At 39.8% G+C, this 12361-nt stretch overlaps 2 protein-coding genes across 2 annotated transcripts in view; both read left to right on the plus strand.

The window, feature by feature from the left end:
- LOC129243048 (uncharacterized) overlaps positions 1-6951 on the plus strand; it is a 51570-nt gene extending 44619 nt beyond the window's left edge. Inside the window, exons 2-3 of the mRNA XM_054880123.1 lie at positions 5473-5593; positions 6878-6951. Of these exons, the coding sequence (XP_054736098.1) occupies positions 5473-5571 (99 nt within the window). The 3' untranslated portion in view covers positions 5572-5593; positions 6878-6951. The remainder of the gene's footprint in view (positions 1-5472; positions 5594-6877) is intronic.
- Positions 6807-12361, plus strand: part of LOC129242115 (protein still life, isoform SIF type 1-like) — a 125045-nt gene continuing 119490 nt past the window's right edge. The window contains exons 1-4 of the mRNA XM_054878673.1: positions 6807-6828; positions 6878-7019; positions 7732-7925; positions 12134-12252. Of these exons, the coding sequence (XP_054734648.1) occupies positions 6807-6828; positions 6878-7019; positions 7732-7925; positions 12134-12252 (477 nt within the window). The remainder of the gene's footprint in view (positions 6829-6877; positions 7020-7731; positions 7926-12133; positions 12253-12361) is intronic.

The raw sequence follows: 12361 nt of genomic DNA on the forward strand, positions 1-12361 counted from the left end.
ATCAAGTGGAGTAATACAGATATCGAAAATCTAAAGATAGACATTATTTCTGGATGTCGTCTTTTGGTAGGAAGTGAAAACGCGGAAAGGCATAACAATGTGGCAAAAATACTACACCAACAAATAGCGAATAATCTGCACTTAAGTACAAGCACTTCACCCTATTACGAATACAATCCCGAGAATATATTGGAAAATGAGGAGTACACGATATACTGGGACATCGCCATAAGAACAGACAGAAAAATCACCTACAATAGACCGGATATAACGCTAATAAACAAACGAACAAAAACCACCATTTTCATTGAAATAAGCACACCCAGCGATACGAATATACACAGAAAATATACCGAAAAATTAGAAAAACACAATAATTTAACAATAGAAGTGAAAAGAGTCTGGAACAAAATACAGTAAAAACCCTACCTTTTATTATGTCTGCAACTGGGATAGTTCACAAAAGTTTTGTCAATAACCTCAAATTTTTGAACATTAAAGCCGATATACATCAGAAAATTCAAAAAGCTATTATCTTAAAAACATGCAACATAACGCGAAAATTTTTAAACCAGCAATAAAACTTAACCAAAAAAACAGTGCCAAAACGACTTGCATTCATTAAATGCCGTCGTGTTTGGTGAAATGGACCCCGCCTCGCGCAGTATGCGGGGGAGAGAGTGGCGAGGGAATATAATAATAATAACAATCGCAATTGAAATAAAACAATTATGGATGCAACGGAAAGTTAATATAGTACCAATAATAATATCTACAACTGGCTTAACAGCAATTACATTTACAACCACATGAAAACAATAGAACTAGAACAAAACATCCACCATACAATTAAAAAGCGATAATCATGCAAACGACACGGATAACTCGAAAATTTTTAAACCAAAAGTAACAAAATATATAAAAGGACCGACACGACTTGCAGTCAGAAACTGCCGTTGTGCTCGGTGAAAATGGACCCCGCCTCGCACGGTATGCGAGGGGAGAAAGGCGTGGGATAGTAATAATAATAAACTGGCATATATCTTGATCCGGGAAAGGCAGTGGTGCGCAAAAATGATGGCGTTAGAAAGTAAACAAAAAGCAATAAAAACCAAATAAACCAAATTTAAAAGGAAGCCACAAAAAGTTTTTAAATTCGACTCAAATAAAGAGACGCTGGGTCCTCCAGTAACAACCACGCACATCGCACACATTTTACGCAATCTACGTACGACACCATTTTCAAATATTATAAATCTTCCGATGGGGTGATTATTTTGTGTCACCCTGTATAATATTTTATATGATATATAGTACCAATCAGTAGAAGTGTTCGCTGTATTCTGTTTATTTTACAGTTTTTTTAATAGAAAAACTGAAACATATTTATTTACCATTTTAAATAAACTGATTGGCTTGAATATTTACTGACGTTGAAATAAAACGTAGGTGGCAGAGACGCACAGAAATTCCAAAGAACGAGGTGAAAGAGCGAAAGGAAAACAACTTATTTATAGGACATTAAATGTAGCAACAATGCTGGTAAGAATGAAAGATTACACCGGGAACGACGACGAGCCACTTAAACTACGATAACAATTGGCAGAATTGTTTTCTTCGCATTTCTTTAGACAAAAGATATTAAAATAAAGGGGGAACTAAAAAAGATTTGACTGTGCAACATACAGCAATTGAAAACGGAAACCAAATGTAATTTTGAAAGATGAGTTGCACTGCTGGACACAAATCCTACAAATGGTTGAACTTTGCTGAAATTTCTATAATCAGGCAATCGATAGGAGTCTCGTAGGCTTATATATTTAAGTGTTTTGAATACTTGTACTTGTGCGCACAATTATTTAACAATAATCTATTATATCTCAGCATCTTTATTACCCTCCCAAGAGCTATAAGTTGAAGCTTAGGGCCACAAAGAATTTTTTCCATTCGTCCTTTCCAGCTGAGGCGCATGACGTGGGTTTCTGACTTCAGCAGTCGTCTCCCTCTCTTCGCTGGTCTTCCTCTGCTGCGGCTGCCTTGGGGGTTCCAGTCAATTGTAGCTCCTGCTATATCACCTCTTATACTATGCAGCATATTTCCAATCAAGCCCTTTTTCTCTTTCGGAATTCTAGTTGCACTAGCTTCTGTTTGTTCAACATTGGATATGGTATTTGGCCAGAATAGTTTAAGAACTTTTCGTAGGCATCTGTTTATAACGATTTGTAGTAAGCTTGTGTCGGCTATCGGCGCATTCCTCGCTTCGCACGCGTAAAGTATAGATGAATTAAATATTCTAAGTTGTGTGCGCCGTAATATGTATGACGGGTTCCAAATTATCTGCATAGATCCGAATACCACCTTCGGCTTTTGATTTCCTCGCCTGAATCGCCAGTCGCCGATAAAATACTGCCCAAGTAGCAGCAATATTGTACTTGTCTCAATTCAATTAATCAATTTTTAAGTATTTTATGTGTTATACGCATGACTCTGGTTTTCGGGATATTTAATGTCAGACCGGCTTTCTGTTGCCTGCAGAGTCGGGGTCCGCTAGGTAAAGTATATAGTAATATGTGGGAAAATAAAGCTTGACTCCCAGAAACATTTACGCCTCTCAAGCCATACAATGTCAGTGAATCTCTATAAGCCAATTAGAGTCTAACTTAGTTACAAAACTGAGTGTTAGCTACTCTGAGCACAAAGCATCATGTCAGAAACTTGGAGAAGGCTAATTAATTCTTAGCTATAATTTGAATGAAATGATTTCTTGGATGTGGTTGCGGATGAGTAACATTTTTTGTGGGCGAATTGAAAATGGTATGAACAGAGGAGTTTGTTAATGAGAAACTAAAATATACACTAACGGAAGGCTTGCAATGTTAAAATAAAAACTAAACAGCACAATTATAAAATATTTATAACATACGAAAAAAGTCATGAGAAATTAGGCTGATATTCGTATTGTAGAATCTGGTCCACTTTTTGTTCTTCAAGTCGTATTCTTAGCAATTATCTCTTATCGAACGCAACGCAGATTTAACAAATGTCGTTGCAAAATTAAGCAAGCATTTAACTTGACTATTCCTGATTATTCTGTAATTCCTTTGATGGCAGAGCTCTTTATTTTAGTTTTGTCGATGATACGAGGGGTGCCTTTTATATGTCGGGACTTGGCAACCCTGGTGTTGCAATCTGGCAACAGAAAGCTTTTTTTGGCTTTTACGTACTCAGAACGTTTTGATATACCAGCGCTATTTGTGTTGTTTACAGTAACTTTAAAGATTCATCTCGGTCCAAAAATGGAATTAAATCGTGAACATTTTCGTGCGATTATTTTTTACAACTTTCGACGTGGATTAACTCAGCAACATTGTATGGATGAACTAAATTCATTTCTTGGCGATGAAGCTCCATCAAGGACCAGTGTTTATCGATGGTATGGTGAATTCAATCGTGGTCGTAGTTCACTCCAAGACTCCAAGAATTTCGTGAAGGTCGTCCAAAATCAGTTGTTGTTCCGAAAACCATTGATGCTGTGCGCGAACTGATATTGCAAGATCGTCATGTGACCTATCGTGAGATTGAGACAATCTTAGGCATTAGTGGGACCAGCATACATTCAATATTGCATAAACATTTGACTGTCAAAAAAATTTGTTCGCGTTGGATCCCACACAATTTGTCAATCGCTCAAAAAAAGGCTCGTGTCGATTGGTCGAAGGAAATGCTCAAAAAATACGATCGCGCGGCTTCGAAACACGTCTATGACATCGTGACAGGTGATGAATCATGGATTTACGCGTATGAGCCCGAAAGTAAACAACAGGCGACTGTATGGGTGTTCCAAGATGAGCCAAATTCAACAAAAGTTGTTCGCGCACGAAGCATTTCCAAGCAAATGGTCGCCTGTTTTTTTCGGAAAAACTGGACATGTCGCAACCGTACCACTAGAACAACGCAGAACAGTAAATTCTGAGTGGTACAGAACCATTTGTTTGCCAGTTGTCTTCCAAGAAATTAGGAGAACCAATCGCCAAAGACGGATCACTCTTCACCAGGACAACGCGAGCTCTCACACATCGGCTCAAACAACTGCATTTTTGAGCACCCAAAACATCGAATTAATGGGTCATCCGCCGTATAGTCCTGACTTGGCACCGAATGACTTCTTTTTATTCCCGTACGTAAAAAACAAACTGAGAGGTCAACGTTTTTCGACACCTGAAGAAGCGGTTGCGGTATTCAGAATGCATGTTTTGGAGGTACCTCATTCAGAGTGGCAAAAGTGCTTCGACAATTGGTTCAAACGCATACAAAAGTGTATAGATCTTCATGGAGAATATTTTGAAAAACAATAAAGTGATTTTCGATGATTAACATTTGTTTTTGTTCTCTAATCCCGACATATAAAAGGCACCCCTCGTAGTAAGCCTCTCTCTAAACATATTTTCTATTAGGTGTAAATACATTGTGCGGCCGCCGTAGCTGAATGGATTGTTGCGTGTTCGGAATTCAGTGAGAACGTAGGTTCGAATCTCGGTAAAATACTAAAATGAAGAAATAGTTGTTTCTAATAGCGGTCGCCCCTCGGCAGGCAATAGCAAACCTCCGAGTGTATTTCTGCCATGCAAAAGCTCCTCATAAAAATAATGAAATATCTGCTGTTCGGAGTCGGCTTAAAACTGTAGGTCGCTCCAATTTTGAAACGACATCAAAACGCACACCACAAATAGTAGGAGAAGCTCGGCCAAACACCCAGAAAGGGTGTACGCGCCAATTATATATATATACCCTACGTTCAAAAGTACCGGGACAGAAAATTCTTGGATTTTGCATGATTATAACGCGCCATCGCACCGAGCCCAAATTTTGCTGGATTATTTGACCAAACACAAAATAAATACCATCGTGCAAGCACCGTATGCACCTGATATGGTCCCGTGCCACTTCTTTTTGTTTCCCAAGTTGAAGTTAGAAGATCAAAGAGAATGCGACGAAGGAGCTGAAGCCATCCCTTCGTCGGCCTATCAGGGGGCATGGAGGACTGGGTTAAACGTTGGCACAAGTGTGTTGCTTCAGACGGGTCATATTATGAAGGAAGATAAAATAAATTTGCCTAAAATTTAACTCTGTTTTGTTTTATTTAAACATTCCCCGTACTTTCTGATCATAGGATATATACATTGTGCATTCCTCTAATAATTTTTTATACTGCGTTCTGTGTAGTTTTCGCCACCTAAGGCGGGTTTCATCTCGATCCGACGTAAACGCCAATTTATTCTCCCCTTATGTTGCATTCGCGCATGTATTTCTCATAATATGCATGTATGTTTCTATATTGAATGGAGGGGTATGCAGGTGTAATTCAACTGCTTTTCCTAAACAGTTGTCTACCTGCGTATATAGATATAATCTTAGTAAAAAAAATAAAATAATTTGTTATTTAATTAAACCCATATTTTCTTCTCTTTGCAGCGCGGTAGTCGGTATCACGCTCATCGTCACAACCAACGTTCGCAGTCCTTGAATCGCGGTCAAACGCTTTCACAAGCAGATGTAAGCGGAATGTGGTGACATCGGGGTGCCTCAGGTAAAGGTAATTATCCCGATGAGTTTTATTTTCACAATAGACACACGGAAATGTTTATTCATGGTAAGAAGATATGAAGAAGCATTTTAATTGGATAGGTATTCCGATTTTTATTATGGCATGTTCAAACATGGCATATTTTGTACAAAACTTTCCAGTAAAAACTCATTAAATTTAAGGGCACATAAAGTACGAAAAAACGAGGTATCGAAGCGCCTGCGTCTTATAACCGAATGTATTTATCTTTCCGTATATCTAAATTTGTAAGGGTTTCTCCTCCCCACCTTTTTCTGCAATCTGCATTTCTATAAAAGTTAATGAACGAAGCTGTGGTACTGTGATCCGACTTATACTGCTGAAGCGCATCGAGAGCTACAAAAAGTTTATGGAGATGCTGCTTTAAGTGAAACTACGTGCCGAGATTGGTTCCGTCATTTTAAACACGGCGATTTTAATGTTGACGACCGTCAGCGTGAAGCAAGGCTAAAAACCTTCGAAGACGCTGAATTGGAGGTATGATGGGAATGATTCAGAAACAGGGGACTTGGGTTCCTTATCAGTTAAAACCAAAGGATGTTGAACGTCGTTTTTTTGCCTGTGAACAACTGCTCCAGCGGCAAAAAAGGAGCGCCAGCCTCGTCTTTGAAGAAATATGAGCTGATGACTCATCCAGCCCATAGGCTGCAATAACCGGTTGTTTTTAATAAACGTGATGCCTGTTCTTGAATGGCTTCGGGTTGCTCTTCAGCCCAAATATGACTAAAAATTGATCTCATCACTGAACACCATCAGTTGGCCTGAGTACGCTATGAACACTTTTCACAGAGCGTCGATTTTTCTAATATTATACAATTGTACGATTTGTGAACCTTGTTGAGGCGTAAGTTCTTCCATGATGAAATTCCAATGAATATTGAGAAAAAGTATGTACATATTTAGTTTGACAGCAATCGCGCGCGATCTGTTAAAAAGCCCTATTGGAAAAAGTACCCCCAATCTGATTACCCTTTAGTTGACAGGCAAACATTTTAATTATCCCGCTAATGAAAATCTGCAACGATAACATAACTTAATACGAGTAGTATTGGGGAATTTTGCATTGAAAAAGCGAAAAAGCCATTCAAACAGGACTAGAAAGAAATATAAAATTATAACTTATACAATTTCGTCAATAATTTTTTTTGCCAAACATCTTATCTTAAGGTGGATATTTTTACTAATGCTAAGTACACAGGAAATTTGTATGTTTGTTTGTTTTTTTTTTGTTTTAATTGGTTATTACTTTTACAGCTGCAGGAGGTCAGGGCGGTTGTGCGAGCTGTGCCATGGGTAACAAGTTGAGCTGCTCCTGTGCGCCATTGATGCGCAAAGCGTATCGTTACGAGGACTCACCATGGCAGACATCACGTCGTCGCGACGGGCATTTACTAAGGTAAGCCATGCAAAAGAAATACGTACAGCGTTAATTAAAATAATGTATATACAATACAATATCCAAAGCTACGTATTTTGTTACTACTTTTTTTACATTTGAAAAGTAAAAAATATGTAAATAATTTGTAAAACGAAAATTAATTTCCGTAATTTTTTCTTTCTTTTATCTCTTTTCTTTATGTCAATTTATTTTTCCTGTGGTTTCCTCTTCTCTTTACCAACGTCCACCGTTCCACAACCAACAAATCAACACCACCAATCGACCAAACAACAAACAAACCTTAACAAAAATATAATCGATTCAATTAAATTAATTAAAAACTTATAAAAAAAAATAATATCCAATTAATTTTATGAATGAAACTACAATAACAAAACAAACTTGGTCTTCGAATCCAACAATTACACGAAAAAACTAACAAACAAAAATTTTCACCAAAATTTCCGAACTACCTAAAACAATTAAAAAAACTATTAAATTGATCGAATCATTAAAAAAACCAACTAACGTACAACAACAAAAACATCCTGTCTTCCTTTCGAACTTTCGTACTTCGTTTTCGAATTTTATGTATATTTGTGAAAATTGCAAATTGCAATTATTGTGCGTTATTATATTCCATTCACACACACATATGTAATAATCTTAATAAATGCCTATATGATACCATATATACACATATTCAATGAATGTGGCTAACTTGCGCCAGTTCATTCAGGTTGTGGGCTGAGGTATTTCATGTTTCGGCAAGCGGCGCCGGCACCGTTAAATGGCAGCAAGTATCTGAAGATTTGGTTCCTGTTAACATAACCTGCATCCAGGATTCACCGGAATGCGTTTTTCATATAACGGCCTACAACAGTCAGGTTGATAAAATTTTGGACGTTCGACTCGTACAGCCAGGTAAGTGAGATTGATTTTATTCATTATTAAAATTTAGAATTAAAATTTTTTTTTTGTTTTTTGTCGGGACAACTAGCAAGTGCAGCGCTCAGACATTAATTAAGTCCATTGTACTACACTTGGATTCCCTTTTCATTTTCTTTAAATCTACTCGATCTCCGAAGAAATCTGAGTAGATCTTGTGGTGCCAAGGAGCCAAGATGGTCGCTTCTTAACACATCAGTGCCAAAGACCTCAAACCTGATTCGAGAGAAGGCGGGACAGACACACAGGAGGTGGTCCGCCGTCTCATCCTCCTCTTCACAAGCTGGGCAGAGTACACTGTCTGAGATGCCCAACCTTTCCATGTTCTTCGCCCACAGAAAGTGGCTCGTCATCAGTCCAACCAGCCGTCTGCACTCCATCCTGCTTAATGACAGAAGGGTTTGCGACAGTCGATCGGACATGACAGGTAACAGCAGTTTGCTCCATCTGCAGCCTCTCTCAGCCTACCAAGCTCGCTTGTGGGTGGTAGTTACCCATTTGCTAACCGTGGCTGTGATGGCCGCAGAAGAGAGTGGCAAAAGCTAAGGAGTCAGAGGTCTCGTTACCCGCGATACCCACGTGTCCCGGGACCCATGTTAGCATCAGGCTATTATGTCTACCGGCTTAGTTCAGCCTGGATTTACAGGACTTGACTACCTCTGATGTGGTTAGAGGGATGTCTAAGGCCATAAGCGCAGCTTGGCTGTCGCTGCAGACACATATAAATCTGCCTCTCCATCGTTTTCCCACAACAAAGTTCATCGCTTCTTAAACTGCATACACCCCCGCTTGAAACACAGATGCATGCATTCCAAGAGCAAAGTGCAGTTTTGTCCCGCTGGATTCCACGTAGACCCCAGAGCCGGAGCCATGCTCGGTCCTGGAGCCATCCGTAAAAATGCGAAAACAGTGTTTGCCGGGCCCATTTTCAGAGTTTGACCACAACTGAGCCGCTGGTAGCACTACACTGTATATCTTTTCAAGTGCGACTCTTGATGGCATGGAGTCAGAGAATCGTTGGATCGATGTCCATGCCTTCTCTGTGTTCCAATGCCGGACAAGGGCAGTACCAGTCCCTATTGTGTTTCAGTCTGCAAATGGCCTTCACGGTCTCTCCTTGGACATGCATAGATGTTGATTGATAAGTGCATATATTAGAAAAAATATACTATATTTCTCTTATTTGTTGCAAAGGTGGCATAAACCAAGCATTGGTTTTTAAAAATTGCTGTATGAAATTTCATGGTGACATCTTTAAACAGTATATCATCAGAATTTTAAAATTTTCTTTCTCCATTTTTTTATTTTTTTGGATTATGACGTTCTTACAGCAATATAAGAGAAGGAACGCCAGAGAATTTCGTTAATAAATACTAGAGCCAAGTCCTTTTCCACCTGACCTTTCCAACGCAAAACAAGCCCTCCTCTTCCTCTGCTTTCACTGTCTGTACTGCGTCGAATGATTTCATAGCTGGAGCATTAGGACCCATTCGGACGACATGAGCTACTTGATCTTTATACTCTGCACCAAGTCTATGCCTCTGTAACGCTTCTGCAGCTCATTATTCCATGTGATACTCAGCGGCGCCAACATATAAAGGTCCAAAAATTGTCTGAGGAATCTTTTTCTTTAACATTCCGCGGGACTTCTCATCGGATGTTGCTAACATACAAGTTTCTGCGCCATACAATAAGAAGGCGATGATGGGTGATTAACGGTTGACTAGACAAAGCTAGTTTACGACTAGTCTAGGGCTAGTCTGACGATTGCACGATAGTGGCGTTGGGCAATGACATTGATGACCTGTGTGCCAAAGTGAACGATTACCTCACCGATCTTTCTTTCTTGCCTTTTGACTACGAGGAATCTACAACGTTCCCCCACAAAGTCCACGGCAACCCTCTTTACCACCTGGACAAAGAAGGTCAAACTGCAGCTCAAGGTAAAAGTCGATGACACACCCATTCAGACTGTTAACAATTCCAAAATTTTGCTTATAGCCTTCGACAGTTTGCTGGTCTTCTCTGCGCAGACAACCGCAATTGCCACTAAAGTCCAAAATCGCAACAAAGTCCTTAAATCGCTTGCCGGCAGCACTTGGGGCAAGGAAAAAGAAATGTTGCTATCGATATTTAAGGCAATTGGCCAGCCGGTTCTTAACTATGCTGCGCCTGTCTGACCGCCCGGAACTAGTGACACGCATTGAATAAAGCTCTAGGCTTGCCAAAACACTGCAGTCCGGACAGCGACGAATTGCTTTCTGATGTACTCTTTCAAACACCTTCAGAACGAGGCATAGATGCTACCTGTACAGGAGCACAACAAACTGCTCAGCAAACAGTTTTTTCTTCGGTGCTATTGCAGGTTTCACCCATGCAAACACCTGCTTCAGCCAAAGCCGGCTCCCAGGCACGTCAACGGACACCTCCTCAATTACGTCGACGAGATCCAGGACAAAACGAGCAGACAACTGCAGGATTAGACAGGGTTTAGACAGACCATAAACGGCATTCATCCGGAGTCCATTACCATGTTCTTAAGCTACCGACCACCGAATGCCGTAATCGGAGTTCAACCCCCACCTACAGCAGATGAAGAGCTCCAGCTTCCCCGTGTGACCAGCGTAAGATTGGCACAATTACGTTCCGGATATTGTAGCAGGATAAACTCCTACTTATCCAGAATTGGCCCCGACATACCAAGCATATGTCCTGTATGTTAAGGCACCCCGTACGACACAACAACAGCAAGGCGATGATGGAAGACTTATAAAGTGTTAGTGTTGTTCGTCGAGAAATGAATTTACAACTTAATTGCCTACTTAGCACTTGTTGGAAAAAGAGATTCTCCGTTGGATTTCAAGTCTTATGTTATTATTGGAGTTAATGGTTCCTGTGTAGACACAGTTTTTTACTATTTCAAAGCCTTCACTGTCAGGACTGGCATTGGCGCCGATGTACGAGTTCGTCACCAGACCTACACGCTTTGCTTCTTTATCTAGCTTACAAAAGGCAGAACAAACTGCGCGGTTGTTAAGGTTGATAATGTCGATAAAATCTTACATCATCTTATGTTAATAAATGATGCACAAAGTAGTAGTCACACGACGTAGAGTCATCCCGTTTGAGACTTGGTTAGGAACTAGCAGTACCAGTGTTTAACAATGCTATTTTATATAGCCGTATCAGTATTGCGGGGCTACCAAATTGAAACATATTGGCATATTGCTGTTATTTAATGCGAACTCAAATCGGTGAGGTAATGGTGTGTGCTGATTTTCCTTTTAAGGGAATTTCTCAAGATTGATCAGTTTTCCAGGACCAATTAGTTGGCCGATGCAGGGTTTCAGTATTAGAAGCTTTTCTAAAGACCAATTCCGCAATATTTAGAAAACTAGACAGCTTTAGCTGGCACAGATTGCAGGATCATACTACTTACGGATTGGGCAGAGCACACATAAATTCCAATCGACAGGCATGCATTGATCCGACCATATTTGGCATAAAAGCTGATGCATGCACCCAATCAGCTCCTCGCCGCCATGTTTGAATAGCTCAGCCGGCAGTCCGTCGGCGCACCCGGCTTTGTTGTGCTTTAGTCGCGTTATCACTATTCGCACCTCGCCATGGTCAGGTAGCGGAACGACAATCTTATCAGGATCAGAATTTTTACATTCTTTGTGACATCTATTGTTGTCGCTAGTCAGAAAGTTCTAGAAGTGTTCCTTCCATACCTTAAGTATGCTCTGGGTGCCTGTCACCAGATCGCCTTTTTTGTTCTTACAGTAAAATGCTCCGGTCTTGAAACCTTCTGTTAGCCGCTAAACTTTCAGGTAGAATTTTCGGGCGCATATTTGCCGATACTCTTCATAATGTAGCGGTGGAACACGTTGCAGTAACTACACCTTTACTGACTACACCAAACACAAAACAGTCAAAAAAACTTGTGGGGGCTTTAAGTTACATAGCTTGAGACAGGATTAATCAATTACTCACAGAAGAAGACATTCAGAACATCAATCCTCCCCCAATAATAACAAATTTATTTAAAAGGTAGAATAGTACATTATTTATTTAGTAAATTTTTGCGGTTATAAGTTTTCATTAAATATAATAGTAATAATAATAGTAATAACCGCATGCTTGTTTATATTTCTACAAATAATTATCTTAAACATTTTCAGGAACGCGCATTGGACAAGCATCAGAATGCTTTGTGTACTGGAAGGATCCGATGACCAATGATACGTGGGGGCTCAATTTCACTTCACCTATTGATGCAAAACAATTTCGAGAATGTTGTGTAAGTATTCTCATGCGGATTAGCAAGGCCGACAGCTAAAACCAAAGCGAATTGTATTTCAAATGAATACAGAATTATTCGAGTCGCTTGCATCAGCACAGGTCTGCAC

This window comes from Anastrepha obliqua, chromosome 3, assembly GCF_027943255.1.
Source record: "Anastrepha obliqua isolate idAnaObli1 chromosome 3, idAnaObli1_1.0, whole genome shotgun sequence".
Taxonomy (NCBI): Eukaryota; Metazoa; Arthropoda; class Insecta; order Diptera; family Tephritidae; genus Anastrepha; species Anastrepha obliqua.